A 20,360-nucleotide genomic window follows, 5' to 3' on the forward strand; every position below is an offset into this window, starting at 1 on the left:
TTAGATGAAATGCATGGTATTAAGAATTTGGGAAAGTACAAAGCAGCAGCAGTGTGGCTCAGTGGAAAGAGCACGGGCTTTGGAGTCAGAGGTCATGGGTTCAAGTCCCTGCTCTGCCAACTGTCAGCTGTGCGACTTGGAGCAAGTCACTTAACTTCTCTGTGCCTCACTTACCTCATCTGTAAAATGGGGATTAAAATTGTGAGAGCCTCCCGTGGGACAACCTGATCACCTCGTAACCTCCCCAGCGCTTAGAACAGTGCTTGGCACATAGCAAGCGCTTGACAAATACCAACATTATTATTATTATTACAAAAAAAATACAAGACACATTCCTTTCCCACTAGGTTGCTGACTCACTAATGTGGTGGGGAGACCCAGATAGAAGAATCTTTACTAATAGTAGGCTCAGAACAAATAACTGAATGTACAATTAAATCTTCATATGCAAATAAATGCTAGGGATGGGTCTAAATGAATACGCAAGGGGGTTAAAGAGGACTTTTGGACTGATTCGACAATCAGGAAAGACTTGTGGGAGGACTGGGATTTTTGGATGGCTTTTGGGGGAGGGGGAAATTGTGGTGGTGTTTGATTTGGGGAAGGGGGAGAATTCCAAGATGTAGGAACAACACAAATCAGGGGCCAAGGCAGAAGAGTGGAGTGCAACTCCTGAAAACCCACCTCTTTAAGAGTCATTTCTATCCAAACACACCACTGTCAGGAATTATTCCTCATCCAAACCCACTTCCTTCAGAAGTTATTTTCACCTAAATTCACCTTTTCCAGGTGTTAAGTCCAACCTCTCCTGATCAATTTGTGTTCCAATACCACCCCCACCACCAGCACTTAGGTATATATCAATGTTTGTAGTACATTCCTGAATTTTTCCATTACCCTTGATTTTGCCAACTATATCCATATTCTTCCACCTGTTCTGATTGATATCGGTCTCCCCACTACATTGTAAGCTTCTCCAGGGAAGGGAAGCAGTATGAACTAGTGAAAAGCTGGGTGACCTTGGGAAAATCACTTAACTTCTCTGTATTTCATTTTTCCTCATCTGTAAAATAAGGATTCAATACCTGTTATCCCTCCTATTTAGACTATGAGGCCTATGTCAGACAGGAACTGTGTCTGACACGGTAATGTTGTCAGTCAGTGAGTCAATTGTATTTATTGAGCACTTACTATGTGCAGAACACTGTACTTAGCACTTGGAATAGTACAACCATAGACATTCCCTGCCCACAAGATAACAGTTTCACTTTGTACAGTGCTTGGATTCCACAAGTATAGTTTTTTTTATTATCGTTTCATCATTTATTGTAATCTCCCAGATATCTAGTACATTGCTGCACAAATAATTACGTGCTCAATAAAACTATTGGAGCAAGGATTACCCCACAGGAAATGTTTTCAACAAAGTAACTGCCTTAGGTTCTTCTCAAATTGTTTTTCAGATTGCTTTTTGGCATCAAGGCTAAATATACATGCTTGAAAAACAAATGTAATTAAAATAGTAAATGTGGTACCTGTGAAGCACTTATTTGGGGCCAAGCACTGTACTAAGCACTGAGGTAGATTCAAGATAATCAGACTGGACACTGTCCCAGTCCCACATGGTACTCAAAGTCAAATAGGGAGGAAGAGCAGGTATTCAGTCCTCTTTTTACAGATGAAGAAATGGAGGCACTGAGAAGTAGATTGATTTATCCAAAGTTACACATCAGACAAGAGGTGGGGCTGGAATTAAAATCCAGGTGCCCTGACTCCCCAATCCATCCTCTTTCCACTGACATCCCTCATCCCATTTGTATCAAGCTTATCGGAACATTCCCAACACAACTTCTAATGAAGCCCTACCTTTAAAATATGTGAAGCTGAAGTTAAACCCTTATGGAAGTTTTTTTTATCACATTGTGGCACTCATTCTCTTCCTCGCCCAGTGCTGTCGTCCATAGGCTATTTTTTAAGTAGTCCTGTGACAGGAATATATTGTTCTATTACCCAAGAACACAAACACTCTCCTGTTAATCAACACATTTAAGGGTGATTATGACATATTGCTTTTGCAGATGGCTCACGCATCAAAGCTATGAATCTGGAGGGGCTTCCACTCCTCAAGAAATGGAAGCTACTGCCACTTCTTTACAGTGCTCGTATCATTATCATCAGTGGTATTTACTGAGAGCTTACTAATAGCATTTATAATAATAATAATTGTGGTATTTGTTCATTTGCTTACTATGTGCCAGGCTCTTTTCTAAAGGCAGGAGGAGATACAAGGTAATCAGGTTGGACACATGCCCTGTCTCACAGTCTTAATCTTAGTCAGGATTATAAGTGAGGCACAGAGAAGTGATTTGCCCAAGGTCACATAGCAGACAAGTGGAAGAACATGGACTAGAACCCAGGACCTTCTGTCCCAGGCCCATGCTCTATCCACTAGGCTATGCTACTTCTCTATTGTTGTCCAACCCAATTGCCTTGTATCTACCGCAATGGTTAGTGCAGTGCTTGGCACATAGTAAGCACTTAAATACCACAATTATTACATTATTATGTGCAGACTACTGTACTAAATGCTTTGAAGAGTATACAGTATAACAGAGTTGGTACACGCATTCCCTGACCACAACAAGGTCACAGTCTCTCCCACCCATTTGGGTGGTGTATTCTCCCCAGCTCTTAGTATAGTGCTCTGCACACAGTAAGCACTCAGTAAATACCAGTGATTGAAAGGCGATAGCCATCATAGCATTTTACCCAGCAGGAAGCCTTAGAAAATAATTGGGGACCCCATTGTTTTTTAAGTTGTCCTGACAACATGATGTATGATTCAGAAGATGCTTTGTGAGGGATTCTCCCTAATTCCACCATGCACAGTATTTGGTATGGAAAGGACACTCATCGGAGCATTAGCAATGCTCCACAATTCTGGGTAGGCTCAAAGGCTTATGAAAATTCTTCATGGACCTTAAGTAGACACAGTGCAATCTTGCTTGGTTTGAAATACAACAGAAACTGTACTAAATAAAGCAACCTGGAAGTGGATGAATTGGATTTAAACAAAACCATTAAAATGTCCACTAGGTGCAGCTATTTCATTATATAATGGCATTGATGTGGAAAAATAAAAATATACATGGTTATGTGGTAGAGAGGACCCAAATTTGGATCAAAACTAAAGAGAAAAAGAAGAAAGGGCAATACAGCTTGAATACAAGCAGTATTACACTGTAAAAAGTGTGGATAGACAACTAGCCATGGCAAAGAAGCCCTTATTGGGGAAAAATATGTTAATCTTGTGAGAGAGAGAATCACTTAGTACTGCTTTGTTTTATCTAAAAGAATAAAAAGAAGCAAAAAGAATTAGCTTGCAAAAATCAATGGAAGAAAGCAGTAGCACACAACAACTTAAAGCGGACAAGAAGGCAACATTAGAGTTTACATAGGCATCTATCTTGGGAATATACGTATATTCAATTGTACACCCAATTATTTATTCTGATCACTATCACTCAATGGTATTTACTGACCACTTATTGTGCACAGAACACTGCACTAAGTACTTGGGAGAGTACGCTACAATTCACCCATTCAATCGTATTTATTGAGCATTTACTGTGTGCAGACCACTGTACTAGTTGCTTGGAAGAGTACAAAATAACAGTAAACACACATTCCCTGCTCTCAACAAGCTTGCAGTCTAGAGGGGTGTTGGTAGACATGATCCCTGCTCACAAGGACTTTACAGTCTAGAAGCGGAAAAAGGGGAGACAGACATTAAAATAAATTACAGATATATACATATCATGTTCAGATCCAAGTGCAGAGGCAACACAGAAGGGGGTGTTATAATTTTTATATCCATCTCCCCTGTTGGAAAACAAGCTCCTTAAGGCCATGGGGCACATTTCTCCCACTGATTATTAGTACATTCATTCAATCATATTTATTGAGCACTTACTAGGTGCTGAGCACCATACTATGTGCTTGGAAAGTACAATTCTTCAACAAATAGAGACAACCCCTACCCAACAACAGGCTCACAGTCTAGAAGCGGGGAGACAGGCAACAAAACAAGTAGACAGGCATCAATATAGAGTTATAGATGTATACACATCATTAATAAAATAAATAGAATTATAAATATGTACATATATACACAAATACTGTGGGGTGGGGAGGGGGAGCTTAATAAATACAGCTACTACTGCTTTTACTACTGATAATTCTACTGCTACTAGTTAACGCTGCTTCTCCTACCGCTCCTAGTTAATGCTACAACTATTAATGTTACTACTACGGATGCTACAATTCCTAGTGCTACTGCTACCAGTTAATACTGAGTACTACAGCTATTAGCAATGCCTCTACTACTGATGTTACTACTCCTGGTGCTCCTGCTACTATTAATAATGCTACTATTATTACTAATGCCACTATTACTATTCATTCATTCAATTTTGTTTATTGAGCACATACCATGCGCAGAGCACTGTAATAATAATTATGGAATTTGTTAAGTGCTTACTATGTGCCAAGCACTGGGGTAGATACAGGGTAATCAAATTGTCCCACGTGGGGCTCACACTTTTAACCCCCCATTTTACAGATGAGGTAACTGAGGCACAGAGAAGTTATGTGACTTGCCCAAGGTCACACAGCAGACAAGTGGCAGAGCCAGGATTAGAACCCACGTTCTCTGACTCCCAAGCCCGTGCTCTTTCCACTAAGCCATGCTTCTTCTGTACTAGGCGCTTGGGAGAATACAGCAATGAACAGCTACATTCCATGCCCACAGTGAGGTTACAGTCTAGAGGGGAATTCTGCTACTACTAGTCATGCTGCTATTAGTACTATTACTACAACGCCAAATACCAAATGAATGGAAACAGTCCAGAGGTAGCATAAAATGAGATCAAGGTTCAGGAAATAGCCTTTTCTTGGCCAGATTCACTTAGGAGCCACCACTTCGGCAAACAGAGTTCATCAGCAGTCATTATTTGGGTGAAAAGGTGAAAATAGGCTTTTGACAAATTTGGAAATCAAACCAATAAGAAGAGAGATATTTCGTGGAGACAGGATGCTGTGAAAAACAAAAGCTACAGTATGATAGATGTTTTCATGATTTGTTCAAAAGAAGGATGAGCTAGTCTGATTGTCAGATTTTGAGAGGAAATGGGGAGGCACTGAGGTTGTGTGAGGCTACACAAAAAGGCAAAGATCCATTGCAAGATCCCTGAGGATAGGGATCATGTCTGCCTACTCTACTGAACTCCCCCAAGACCCTAATACAGTGCTCTGCACACAGTGAGCACTCAACACTGCTGACTGATCGACTGAAGAATCACAAACCTGAAAGAGTTTGCCCCCGTCCCCCGCCACCTGCACACAGTATTGCTATGCGCATAGTAAGCCATGAGCAAAATTAATAATAAATAAATCACTCGTAGGGGAAACAACGAGAAGGGGCAAGCGGAAGAGTTTGGTCCCTATCAGACACACACCTGCTGCATTGCCTGACATATTGTAAGTGATGAACAAATAGCATTAAAATAAATAATAAATAAATCTCTTGCAGGGGAAAGAACAAGAAGGAGCAAGTGCAGGAGTTTGCCACCCACCCCACCCTCCCACACACATGCACCCCCATGTCGAACCAAGGGCCAGGAAAGGCCTTATTTACCCATTGCGAAGAAGGGGACTCCCAGCAGGGTGGAGTTGTACTTGCCATCGGTGATGAAGAATATACCTGCAGCCGTGACGCTGGCGATGCAGACGGTGAGCACGCCCAGGATGCCCAGGAAGGGCTTGCTGCGCAGACAGTCCTTCATGGAGCTGGACAAGGTGGCCGTGGCCAGGATCAGCACCAGGCTGACCAGGATGGGGCTGCGGGCCAGGAGGCTGGTCTTGTGGAAGTCCCTCCAGAGGCTGAAGGAGGCCAGAGAGTAGAGCTGCAAGGCTCTCTGCTCCTGCCCCAGCCTCGCCATGAGCTTGCAGAACTCGCCCTCCCACTTCTCGCTGATGCGGTCCTGGGAGGCCGAGCCGTGCGTCTGGAGGTAGTACGTGATCTGCACGGCTCGGGCCGACTTGACCCGCTGGTCCTTGCTGTTAGGCGCTTCGAGGACGCCGCCGAGCTGGTGGCCGATAAAGCTGCTCCTCCCGTCCTGGGGGGAGAGACAAGGAGGAGGGCATCAGGATGGGGTGAGCGGCCCACAAGGGAGAGCCAAGTCTGCTTGGGCTAATAGGTGGGAGGCCACGGCAAAGATGACAAAGATGGTCAACTAGGAGGCCACTTGGAATGACTTTGGTCTCACGGAAGCGCTATGCAACGTGGTCAGTGCCACGCCAGGTACGGGGAGGTGGAAAATTTTCCCTCACACATGCAGGTTGCTTATTACAGTGCTCTGCACACAGTAAGCACTCAATAAATATGACTGACTGACTGAATGATGCCCCTAGCCCCAGTGAGATCATCCTGTCCTGGCAGCCGGCTGGTAAGCTCTTGGAGCTATGCTCCTTGCATTCTCCCTCTTGTCTGGTATCATCATCAACAATAATAAAAAATAATAATAATTATGGTATTTGCTACATGCCTACTATGTGCCCAGGTACTGTACTAAGCACTGGAGCAAATAGATTAATTCATTCATTCAATAGTATTTATTGAGTGCTTACTGTGTGCAGAGCACTGTACTAAGCGCTTGGGAAGTACAAGTCGGCAACATCTAGAGACGGTCCCTACCCACCAATGGGCTCACAGTCTAGAAGGGGGAGACAGACAATAAAGCAAAACATGTACATGATGATGGGGTTGGACAAAGTCCCTGTCCCACAAAGGGCTCAGGGTCTTAATCCTCATTTTACAGATGAGAGAATGGAGGCACAGAAACGGGCAAGTCAGGAAGCTGGGATTAGAATCCATGACTTTCTGACTCCCGGGCCCCTGCTCTATCCACTAGGCCATGCTGCTTCTACAATGGTATGTACTAAGCACTTGAGAGAGTACAATGCCACAGCATGGGTAGGGCACATTCCCTGCCCACAGTCTGATATTAGCCTAATAGGAAAGATTATGAGATCCAATAGAGAAGCAGCATGGCCTAGTGGAAAGAGCACAGGCTTGGGAGTCAAAGGACATGGGTTCTGATCCTGGCTCTGCCACAGCTCTGCTGTGTGACCTTGGGCAAGTCATTTCACTTTTCTAGGCCTCAGTTACCTCATCTGTAAAATGGAGATTAAGACTGGGAGCCCCTTGTGGGACAGGGACTGTATCCAACCTGATTGCCTTGTATTCAATCGCATTTATTGAGGGCTTATAGTGTGCAGAGCATCTGCCTCAGTGCTTAGAACAATGCTTGGCACATAGTAAACTCTTAACAAATACCACTATTATTATTATTACTAACATTCCCCAAACCATACTGGAATTATTTCCTGAATTGTCCAAGGGCTGGGCACACAAGCATAGTAAATACATAAGGGCCCTTCCCTTAACACAGTCAAGCTGTTACTGCAGAGATAGAAACAGAGGAGTGGAGACAGTAGAAAGCCACCATTCTTGAAGATAAATTACATGGCCATAAAAGAGACCTTAGGAGGGCTGTTAAATGGTCCCATTCCCTGGGATTGCCTCTTCATATAACAATGAGAATCTGGCTCAAATCATTACCTGCCCCTGAAATCTGAGCATGCTGCTTTATCATCAGAGAGAAACTTGAAGAGCCCCCAAAGCTCTTGCCCATCTTTCCCAACAGGATTAGAATAAACCATGTCAGGACTCAGAGAGTCCTTCCGGAAACCAGAAGTCTAGGTCGGAGTCTGACTTCAGACGCTAACCTGCTGTGTGCCCAAAATTAAGTCATGTAATGAGAAGCAGCTTGACCTAATGGTCGGGCCTGAGAGACAGAGAAACCGGTATGAATCCTGGCTCTGCTACTTGCCATTGAGTGAGTGACCTTGGGCAGGTCACTTCACTTCCCTGTGCCTCAGTTACCTCATCCGTAAATTAGGGATTAAGACTTTGAGCCCCGTGTCAGACAGGGACTGTGTCTAATTTGATTAGTTTGCATCTACCCCAGTGCTTAGCACAGTGCCTGGCACATAGTAAGCACTTAAATACCATTAAAAAAATGTACTGGACCTGATATCCTGAGGGAGCTGCCTAAAAGAAATCCCATGGGAGGAAAAATAATCCACAGACTACAATCAGGAGAGAGATTAGGAGGGCACTGGGACATATTATTGTATCCGGAGTTGATTCGTTCATTTCATTCAATCACATTTATTTAGAACTTACTGTGTGCAGTGCACTATACTAAGTGCTTGGGAGAGTACAATATAACAGATATGTATCCTGTCCACAGTGAGTTTATAGTCTAGAGTGAGAGACCGGTTAACCATTTTCCAGATGCTGTTCATTCATTTAGGTTATTAATATTGCTATTTTGAAAGTGGCTCTTTAATGCTGATTTAAACCTTTGGGCACCAAGGGAAAAAGATCCTAAAAGACTGAACTCCTTTATTTAGCAATGCTTCCATCACCAGCATTCATTTTAGTCAAAGATTTCTGAGGGACTTTTAGCGGATGAATAATCTGAAGATTAATGAGTCCCTTAGGAGTCATCTGGCAGATCATAATGGATCAAAGGGAATATTGAGGTTATACCTGGCCAAAAAGCATACTTTTTCAAAGTAGCCTAAATATAGCTTTTTAAATAACACATCCTCAGTGGATTTTATTAATTCCCCTTTCTTGAGGTTGCCAGATTTTATTTAGAAAATCACAAATTTAAAAAAATGTTTCATTGTCTCCCTTCACTATGTTTAAATGAAGAGAACAGACAGGATGAAATGGATTAAAAGTCTCTGGGAACCTCGGATGGCAGTCAGAAAGTACTAAAAGACTGAAATATTTTTTGGTAATTAATCCCCAAACATGACTTCTAGGAATGGAGAGAGGCAGTGTGGTTTAGTGGATAGAACCAAGATAGGATTGGGAATCAATGTACCTTCATTCTTGTCTCAGCTGAACCACAGACCTGCTTCCTGGGTAAGTTGCTTGACCTCTTTGAGTCTGTTTCCTCATCTGTAAAATTAACCCTAACTCTACAGAGAAATGAATCTTAATCCTTGCCCTGACTCTAATTCAAAGGACTGCATTCAATCTGATATCTTTGCAACTAATCTGGTGCTTAGCACATAGTAAACACAAACTTAAAATAAAAGAAGAGGTTTAGAGGCCAACGTTTTGGAAAGAATACTGCCTCAGTGGGGCAAATCCCCTGGAGGACTTCCTCAGACCTGGAAATTGCTGGCCGTTCATGTAAATTGGGAATAGTTTATCTCCTTCATTCTTGATCCCAAAGAAATTGGACCACCAGAAACCCACTCAGTTGAATCCAGGTCAGAATCACTGCCCCTTACTCAGTTCATCCACTTGTCTAATATTCTACAGTCAGGTTTTCAACAACTAATAAAATAATAACTGTGGTATTTGCTAAGCGCCTAGTTTGCACCAGACACTGTTTCAAGTGCTGGGGTGGTTACAAACAGGGCTTTACACAGTCCCTGTCCCACATGGGGCTCCCAGTCTTAAATCTTCATATAAGGGAGCTGAAGCCTAGATAAGTGAAGTGATTTATCCAAGGTCACACAGCAGACAAGTGGCAGAGCCAGGATTAGAACCCAGGTCCTTCTGGCTCCCAGGACTATGTTCTACCCACTGAGCCATGCTGCTTCTCTTACAGAGATGGATTTATAAAAATAAGTGGTCCCCGAAATGCCCAATTACCTGCAAAAATGTGCCTGCCTGGGAAATCCTCAGCTTATAGCACACTTGAATTTCTTAGACCTTCTGCCCTCTCCCTAACACATCTTTTGAAAGCCTCCATAGCCCATTGGACCTCTAGAGAAGGTCATGAACATATTTGTCATTTTTTTTAACCTGACCCTTTCTGCATGCAAAATCTTCACTTGTACCCACCAACAGGGCTGAGTTAAGTCTTCTTTGGCCCCCTCCTCTGCTGCTATAGCTCCCCTGAATCATGGCAAATTAATCAATCAGTGGTATTTATTGAGTGCTTACCATATACAGACCAGAGTCTGCAACAGGTCACTGTTAGATGGGGCTGTTGATCGATGATAGCATCCCTTGAAGAGTATGGATGGCTCCTCTAGGATGGCAACATGCCCTGAACCCTTTCTCCATCCCTATCTTTATTTTTTCATGGTATTTGTTAAGCACTTAGTTATGCACCAGACACTGTTCTAAGTGCTGGGGTGGGTATAAGCAAATCAGGTTATACTCGGTCCCTGCCCCATATGAGGCTCACAGTCTTAATCTCCATTTTACAGATGAGGGAACTGAGGCACAGAGAAGTGAAGTGACTTGCCCGAGGTCACACAGCAGACAAGTGGCAGAGCCAGAATTAGAACCCATGCCTTCTGACTCCCAGGCTTGCGGTCTATCAACTAAGCCACACTGCTTCTCACTGTCTTCCATTTGTAGTAATGCCACATTCATCTACTCCTAACCACAATCTCCTGTTACCATTCCTTTACATGTGACTGGGATAAAATAAATTATTTGCATCCATGAGACCACATTCAGAGCTCATCCTCAAGTACCAATTCACTCCTACCCCCAAAGCAACATGGCTTAATGGCAAGAGACCAGGCTTGGGAGTCAGAGGACAGGGGTTCTAATCCTGGCTCCCCCACTTGTATGCTGTGTGGCCTTGGGCAAGCCACTTAACTTCTCCGTGCCTCAGTTACCTCATCTGTAAAATGAGGACTAAGACTGTGAGCCCCAAGTGGGACAACCTGATTACCTTGTAACTACCCTTGCACTTAGAATAGTGCTTGGCACATAGTAAGTGCTTAACAAATACCATAAAAAAATGGAAAGAAACTGATCTTAGTAAACCTCTTCTAAAGTCACCTCCTAATATCCTTTAGGTTCACAGAGTAGTTTTAGGTGTTAGAACAGATTTGACCTTAAGATTTTTTTCATCACCTTGAGAAGCCAAAGTCCTAGGACTCACAGAAATCCTAACTGATCCCCAGTCAGGCCCAGATTACTCCAGGGGCTTAAAGGCCTGAATAATAATAGTTATAATAACAACAATGATAACTGTGGTATTTGTTCTAAGGCACTCTTCTAAGCACTGGGGTAGATACAAGATAATCGGGTTGGACACAGTCCCTGTCCCACATAAGGCTCACAATCTTAATCTCCGATTTACAGATAACAGACACAGGGAATTGAAGTGATTTGACCAAGGTCACACAGCAGACAAGTGGCAAAGCTGGGATCAGAACCCAGGTCCTTCTGACTTCCAGGCCTGTGCTCCTAATCCCTAGGCCACACTGTTTCTCAAGAGGAAATTTGATATTCAGTGGTAAAAATCAAAGGACAGAGGGGAACCAGAGTGCTGAGTGGTGTGGGCTTCCTATTCACGTCAGAGGGAATTGTGCAGTGAAAGGTCCCCAGGTACTGTTTTGAAATAATAGGGCAAGTGTCATATTTACTCCGTATATTTGCCGTGTTGACATTCAAGTGTTTTCTATCACTGCAGGATGGTTCAGCAGCACAGATCCCGCCTAAGACAATGGATTGTTATTCACATTCCATCGATTTCCCCTGAAGCATACACTGCAAGGTTATTGGAAATTCTGAGACTCTTAGCTGCCTTTTTAGCAGAAAAGCAGCAGTGTGGCTCAATGGAAAGAGCATGGGCTTTGGAGTCAGAGGTCATGGGTTCGAATCCCGGCTCCACCACATGTCTGCTGTGTGACCTTGGGCAAGTCACTTAACTTCTCGGAGCCTCAGTTACCTCATCTGTAAAATGGAATGAAGACTGTGAGCCCCACTTGGGGCAACCTGATCACTTTGTATCCCCCCCAGCGCTTAGAACAATGCTTTGCACATAGTAAGCGCTTAGCAAATGCCATCATTATTCAGCACTTAGAGCAGTGCTTCACACATAGTAAGCGCTTAATAAATGCCATTATTATTATTATTATTAAAAGAAATCTGTCCAAAGAAACATACAAGCAGGAGGATTTTAAAGAGGAATACAAGTAGAACAATCCAATCAATCAATCATATTTATTGAGTGCTGTGTGCCGAGCACTGCATTGGTTGTGGGTGGGGAACCTGTCTACCAACTGTTATAGCGTACTCTCCCAAGTGCCTGGTACGGTGCTCTGCACACAGTAAGTGCTCAATAAATATGATTGACTGATTGATAAGTGCTCGGGAGAGTACATTATAACAGAGTTGGTAGACACATTCCCTGCCCACAACAAGCTTATAGTCTAGAAGGAACAATGATAGAAATTTCTCGATTCAGCACATTTTTATCTCTTCTTCTTATGGTATCCATTAAGTGACTACTATGTGCCAGGCACTGTACTAAGCGTTGGGGTAGATATAAGCTAACATGTCCCACAAGGGGTTCACAGTCTAAATCCACATTTTCCAGATGAGGAAAAGGAGGCATAGAAAAGTGAAGTGATTGCCCAAGGACAAACAACAGGCAAGTGGCGGACCCAGGAGTAAAATCCAAGTCCTCAGACTCTTAAGCCTGTGTTTTTTCCACTAGACTGGGCTGCTTCTCAACCACTGACAACCCTCCGGCCCAAAGAGTCCATCAAGATTAGTTTCCAAATAAGAGCTCTCCTTTCTCTCCTAACTCTGTTCCAGGATCAAATCCCGGACCAGAACATTCTGCATGGTCTTCTCGAATGTGAGTCCTGAAAGAAGGCTCAGGCAGATGCAAACTCCACCTTCTCACCTCAAGTGAATTCATTTCATTTAGATCTGCACGTTGAAATGTCATCTTAACACAATGCATAACGGCAGCATTGGATTTTCAGCATTTTCTTGCCTTTTTCCCTCGTGTCGCCTCTCGATCGAGTTTCTCAAGTACATATTTTATATTGAATGGAAAATTTAGCTTCTTTGCTGCACCTCTCATCCAGATGTCTTTCTACATAGATTCCGTACTGGACCACATTTAGGACCATATAAGAGCATCAATCAGATGTTGATTATGAAGGGTTCACTATTGATAATGATGGTGCTATTAGGCTCCTAAATTTAATCTTACAGAATATTCTAAATGGAAATCTTCCAGGTACATCTGGAGAGAAGATCAATATGAGTCTGGTAGAAGAGGGACAATGAACATGAAGAGGGATGTACTACAAAGTAAAGAGATTTCAATCTCAGCAATTGTTTCAGTACCACATCAACTCAATAAATTCCTTAAAGAAAATATGATTCACTGTCAGGCAGTGTGGTGTAGTAGAAGAGCACTGCACCCGAAGTCGAGAGACCTGGGTTCGAGTCCAAACTCTGACACCAGACTGCTGTACAACCAGGGGCAAGTCACTCTCCTTCTCTGTACCTCAGTTTGCTCATCGGCAAAATGGGGATAAAATACTTTCCTTTCTGCCTCCCTCACAGGGCAAAAATGAAATAAGAACTGTGAGACCTCTTTGGAAATAAGAGCGCGATACAAAAACTAAGGTATTATTTGTAATCTGTCATAGAAGCAGAGTTTGTAATCAGCAAAATGGATACATAAAACAAGAGAGAACAGAATGGGCAGAGAAGGATAGATTCCTATCCAGGGTGCATGTGTAAAATGAAAAGACGGTACAGGTCCATCTGTCCTTTCCAAACCGCAGGTGTGAAGAACTGGACTTTTTGGATGTGCTCATTCCTTCCCACAGGTGACGATATTTGTGGTTTTTCCTCATAGTCAAGTTCCTTCTGAATCTTTTGCTCATATACCAGCATCCTATTAGGACTAACATCCCATTGGACAGAGTAAGTTTGAAGTGTCAGTGGGACATCTAAGTAGAAATGTCCTGAAGGCAGGAGGAAATGGAAGACTAAAGAGGTAGAGAGAGATCAGGGCTGGAGATGTAGATCTGGGAATCATCCAAATAAAGATGGTAGTTGAAGCCATGGGAGCAAATGAGTTCTCTAAGGGACAACAGAAGTCCTCATCTTCCCACCTAAATCATTTCTTCCCCTGAACTTCCCAACAATGACTTTCATCCCACTGAAGGCAGCTGAGAGGTTACGGAGAATCAGGATGGAGTAGAGGCCACTGGATTTGGCAAGAAGGAGATCATTTGTGATCTTTGAGAGGGCAGTTTCTGTGGAATGAAGGGAATGAAATGGAAGCAATATTTCTCAGAACTATCTAACCTTGGCTTCACTCTCACTGTGAACCTCTCCTGTTTCTCCTCCTGTCTCTCTCACCACACCTTCTCTATCTCTTTTGCTGGCTCCACTTCCACCTCCCACCCTCTATCTCTGGGAGTCCCTCGAGGTTCCATTCTGGAATCTCTTCTATTCCCCATCTACACCCACTCTCTTGGAGAACTCATTTACTTTATGCAGATGACTCCCAAATCTACCTCTCCAGCCCAGATCTCTATCCTTATCAATCAAGCAATCATATTTATTGAGCACGTACTATGTGCAGAGCACTGTACTAACACATTCCCTGCCCACAACGAGTTTACAATATTCAGGGTGAACTTACAGTTTAGAGGATGTCCCAACACCTCAAATTTAACATGTCCAAAACCGAACTTCTATCTTCCCACCCAAACCCTGTCCTCTGTCTTCCCCATCACTGTAGGTGGCATCACCAACCCTCCCTGTCTCACAAATCTGTAACCTTGGTATGATCTTAGATTCATCTCTTTCATTTATCCCACATATTCAGTGTCACCAAGTCTTGTTCATTTTACCTAAAGACATCTTTAAAATCCGCCCTTTCACTTCCATACAAACTGCTACTATGCTGAGCAAAGCACTTATATCTCAACTCGACAGATGCTTCGGCCTCCTCTCTGACCTCCCAGCCTCTTGTCTCTCCTGACTTCAGTCCTTACTTCACTCTGCCACCCAAATCATTTTTTAAAAAGGTTCAGTTCTCCCCACTCCCCGAAGACTCTTCAATGGTTGCCCATCTATTTCCACATCGAACGGAAACTCCTTATCGTCAGTTTTAAGGCACTCAGTCAGCTTTCCCCCTACCTTATCTCGTGGATCTCTTCCTACAAGGTAGCCCACAGATTTCACTCCCTTAATGGCAACCTACTCACTGTAACTCCATCTCATCAATGTCATCATGGCCTTCTTGCCCATGACCTCTCTCTGATATGGAACTCCTTCTCCTGCATCTGAGAGACCAAGGCTCTTGCCACCTTCAAAGCCATCCTAAAATCACATCTTCTCCACAAGGCCTTCCCTGACAAAGTCCTCATTTTCCTTACTACTTCTCCTTTCAGTATCACCAGTATACTCCATGCTGCTTCTCTATGGTATTGTGCTGTTCCAAATGCTTGGTTCAGTGTGCTCTGCACACAGTAAGAGCTCAGTTAATACCATTGACTGACTGAGTTCCTTGTTAGCTTCCACAGTTGGATAAGCATGGGAAAATCTCCTTCCTGACAAAAAGGACAACGGCATAGGATGAACCTCAAGTAGCTGTAGCAGTGACATTTCCAAAAGAATTATAAAATGGGGGCTATTGGAGACCAGTCTGGAGTTCTAAAAAGAAACTTTGAAATAAAGAAATCTTAAAGAAGTAGCAATGTCGGGACCAGTGAGAAAGATTAACTGCAAAGGAAACCAAAGGCAACATTTAGAAATCTAGAAATGTTAAATTTGAGTGGGAAATAAAAGGATGTGACCATCCATAAAAAACTAAGAGTGAAGGGCAGGAGAAGTACTGAAAGATCCTGTCCAGTAAAAGATTGTAGGATTTAAAAAAATTCAAAAACATCCGATATTGGATTACCAAATAGCCTAGGATATTTTGAAGTTATGGGTCAGGGAGCCGGCTGACTCATAGATGGGTTTTTTTTAACATGATGAGAAATAAATCCTGGTACTTTGAACACCAAGTACCATGAGCATCAGTTCAAGCTTGGTATGGGCATTAACACTGTAGGGGAAAGCAGGAAGGTGTAATTGTTAAGTGGGTCATCAAAGGATAGGTATAAAGAAATTACAAGGGCAATGGGAATGTGGCAGAGAATTCACTGAAAATGAGGAAATATTTTATATTTTAAAACATATAAAATCAAAGTTTTGTTTAAAACAATGTTAGATGATTCTTGGAAAAACAAAATAAAGAACTTCAATTCACTGAGAGGGCAAACCATTTCCTTTTGATCTTGTTTCAGATCACTGCAATTTCAACAACTCAATCCTTTCCTGCAACATCAATCAATAGTATTTATTGAGCACTTACTGTATGCAGAGCACTGAACTAAGCATTTGGGAGAGTACAATACAGAGTCAGTAGACACATTCCTTGCCCACAATAAGCTTACAATCTAGAGGGGGAGACACATAATCAAAGTAAATTTTGGATATCCTAAAAAGAGTGTTGCTCACGTTTATTCATGCATTTTTAGAGCAGTGCCCAGGGAAGTCTGGGCTTTTGGGGGCTAGAAGGGACAGGGAGAAGTTATAGTGGACAGCTCCATGCATCTTTGGTTTATTCCCTAATGATGTTAATTCGGAGCCTATTTACTCCGGTATGCCATTCCCAGTCACTCTCTATGAAATTAGCCAATTTTACTGTTGAGGGATTGGGATTTCGAGATGACAAAACTTGGTCTACTTAAAAAGCATTATGGAGGAAACTATCATTAGAATGCTGGGCTCCTGAACTTTGAGTTCTGCCAGGCTTAAAGGAACAAGCACAGTTAAACTGGTGGAGAGGATAAGCTGTGTCTGAGAGGTTATGGAAACTGTTTCGAAGTCTCAGCAGTGGCTACAGAAGAAGGCTTCTGATAGATGCTTTCTAGGAATGAATTATTAGCTTAATGTATTTACAATGCCCTAAAAATCAATCATTTAGAACAAGAGATGGTGGTTGCTTTTAGCCTATCTGAGCAGTTGGCAATTGAGGGATTGTGTGAGACTCTAGCCAAGAAACATCAGGGTTGGGAACGAGGGAGAAACCTCAGTTATTTGGAATGGTTTTACTACCTTCTACTCCACTCCATCAATGGCACAGAATAATGGGTTTTTTTGCTACTTCCTGAGGAAAGCAGCATGGCTTAGTGGAAAGAGCATGGGCCTAGGAGCCAGAGAACCTCAGTTTCAATCCTGGCTTGAAACTTCTAACCTGCTGTTTAGTTCTGGACAAGAAGCTTAATCTTCCCCATCTGTAAAATGGGGTCTCAATACCTATTCTGCCTGTGACTGTGAGCCCAAAGAGGGACAGAGACTGTGTCTGACCTCATTATCTTGTATCTACCCCAGTGTTTAGTACAGTACTTGGCACATAGTAAGCATCTAAATATCACAGTAATTATTATGATTATTACTAATCAGCATGTAGAAGCAGCGTGGCTCAGTGGAAGGAGCATGGGCTTGGGAGTCAGAGGTCGTGGGTTCTAATCCCAGTTCCACCACTTATCAGCTATGTGACTTTGGGCAAGTCATTTAACTTCTCTGTGCCTCAGTTACCTCATCTGGAAAATGGGGATTAAGACTGTGAACCCCATATTGGACAACATGATTGCCTTATATCTATCCAGCACTTAGAACAGTGCTTGGCACATAATAAGCGCTTAAATACCAAAATTATTATTATTATTATTTCCTGCTGTGCTACTGTTTGAGCCCTATTTACTGCATGTCTCTGTCTGCCTTTCCACCCAATGAGGATCCTATTTCATTTGCGCTACTGGCCACATTTCTTATCACACCTGAAAAGGTCATGGAATGAGGAAGGGATGGAAGAGTTGGGTGTCCCATAGGGCAGGAGTAGACATTTAACAGCCATGGGGTAAGAGGTAGACGATCAAACCAGCCTTTTCATCAGGTAAGGCAGAGCAGAAAATGGGGGACCCTGAGGAAACTGGGAGACTGGCATCGGAGGAAAAATGCCAAATGGGTAGAGAATGGCCTGAATTACTCTCCCCCTCAAACTCCTTTCAAAGCTTTATTGAAGGAACATCTCCTCTAAAAGGCCCTTTCTGATTAAGCCCTCCTTTCTTCTTCTCCCACTCCCTTCTGCACTGCCCTGACTTGCTCCCTTTACTCATCCCCCCTCTCAGCCCCACAGCACTTATGTACATATCTGTAATTTATTTATTTATATTAATGCCATCTCCCCACCCAAGACTGTGGTAAGCTCACTGTAGGCAGGGAATATGTCTGTTCACTGTTATAGTGTACTCTCCCAAGTGCTTAGTACAGTGGTCTACACACAGTAAGCACTCAATAAATATGATTGAATGAATGAAAGAAGAGCCAAGGAAGCAGAGAAAGACCACAAAGAGGCACAAATGGTTAATGAAATCAGCAGTTCCTGCACAATTTCTGAGAATTAGCACCAAACCATTTCTGTTCAGCTGTAATGGACCAGAACTAGGTCCCTGAAGCTAAGGATGTAATTCAGTGTGGTGCTAGTATGTATTAGTAAACTCAGCCTGCTTAGCAACACTGATTTGAATAACTCAGAAAAAATCCTGAAAAGTGAAGGTTGAAGGGAAATACACATTTTTCTGATTTAAAAATCAAATGACTAGGTCATGGGCCCAGATAATATTATTACATGCAACCAGCTCAGCAATCCAAATCTGACCATCAAACTAACCATTTGAATAAACCCTTTGGAATGAAGTTTGCCTTTGAATGGGAAAGCTAAGTTTCATCACAAAATTAGAACACAATGGCTGTGGATTAGTCATTCCTAATCAAAGCAGGTTCCTTTTTCAACAATACTCTTAAAGCACAGGAAAGACATGGATTAAATAGACGCTTTGAATGAGTGATTGGAGGGTGAAGTGAGGAGAAGCAGCAGCCTATTGGAGAGAATATGGTCCCAGGAGCCAGAGAACCTGGGTTCTAATCCAAGCCCTGCCACCTGCCTGTCTTGGGCAAGGCACTTAACTTCTCAGTGCCTCAGTTACCTCATCTGTAAAATGTGGATTAAGATTGCGAGCCCCATGTGGGACAAAGACTGTGTCCAACCCGACTTGTCCACCCCAGCACTTAGTTCAGTTCCTAGCACATAAGCGCTTAACAAATACAACAATTACAATCATCATAGAAAGGGTGGGGCACAACTAGCAAATCCCCTAATGTGGAGAACCAAACTCCAGCCACTTCCACAAGCCATCATTTCTGCCTGACTGACACAGAATCCATTGAAGGGAAGTATTCAGGAGGGGAGTGGAAGTTGCGAATCTCAGTGGAATGGCATCTGAGAGGCAGGTGGTTGGGGTGGGGGGAAAGGGGGAAATCAGCGTGGCTCAGTGGAAAGAGCCTAAGCTTTGGAGTCAGAGGTCATGGGTTCAAATTCCGGCTCTACCAAGTGTCAGCTGTGTGACTTTGGGCAAGTCACTTAACTTCTCTGTGCCTCAGTTACCTCATCTGTAAAATGGGGATGAAGACTGTGAGCACTCCATGGGACAACCTGATCACCTTGTAACCTCCCCAGCGCTTAGAACAATGCTTTGCACATAGTAAGTGCTTAATAAATGCCATAAAAAATCCCCTAAACAACAGTATTTAAAGACCACTTACTTCAAGCAGAACACTGTATTAAGCACTTGGGCGAGTATGATAAACTTAATAGACCAGATCCCTGCATTCAAGGATCTTACAACTTCTCTTGATAAAACTGTAAGATCCTTGAAAGCAGGGAACATGTCTATTAACTCTATCAAGGGAGTCAGACACTGAAATAGATTCAACGTAGAGGAAACAAGTGGGTATTAAGAGATGTACAGGAATGCTGTGGGGGAAAGGCATGGTGTGTGAATACCTAGGTGCTTAGTGAGAACTCCAGGGCACACATGACCCTATAGAGAGGGAAACAGGGAGGGGATGTGGGTGATTACTCAGAAGAGAGTTATATTGATGGCAATAATAGTAATAATGATGGCATTTATGGCTTACTGTGTGCAAAGCACTGTTCTAAGCACTGGGAAGTTTACAAGGTGATCAGGTTGTTCCATGGGGGGCTCACAGTCTTAATCCCCATTTTACAGATGAGGTCACTGAGGCCCAGAGAAGTTACACAGCTGACAACTGGCAAAGCCGGAATTTGAATCCATGACCTATGACTCCAAAGCCCATGCTCTTTCCACTGAGCCACGCTGCTTCTTAATAAATGGTATTTATTAAGCACTTACTATGTACCAAGCAATGTTCAATGTTTGGGTTGAGGATAGGTTATTTTGAGCACTTGAAACATAGGTGATAGGAAATTGTTGACAATTTACCAGTGCCAAATTTAGTCACACTTCTGATCCATGGAATCACTATCCTCCCCTGGACATTAAGGATG

General features: G+C 42.9%; 1 protein-coding gene across 1 annotated transcript in view; it reads right to left on the reverse strand.

Annotated features, from left to right (window-relative positions):
* PTCHD4 (patched domain containing 4) overlaps nucleotides 1–20,360 on the reverse strand; it is a 106,172-nt gene that overhangs the window by 55,275 nt on the left and 30,537 nt on the right. Inside the window, exon 2 of the mRNA XM_038751779.1 lies at nucleotides 5,696–6,176. Within this exon, the coding sequence (XP_038607707.1) occupies nucleotides 5,696–6,176 (481 nt within the window). The remainder of the gene's footprint in view (nucleotides 1–5,695; nucleotides 6,177–20,360) is intronic.

The sequence above is a fragment of the Tachyglossus aculeatus genome, chromosome 9 (genome assembly GCF_015852505.1).
Source record: "Tachyglossus aculeatus isolate mTacAcu1 chromosome 9, mTacAcu1.pri, whole genome shotgun sequence".
Lineage (NCBI taxonomy): Eukaryota > Metazoa > Chordata > Mammalia > Monotremata > Tachyglossidae > Tachyglossus > Tachyglossus aculeatus.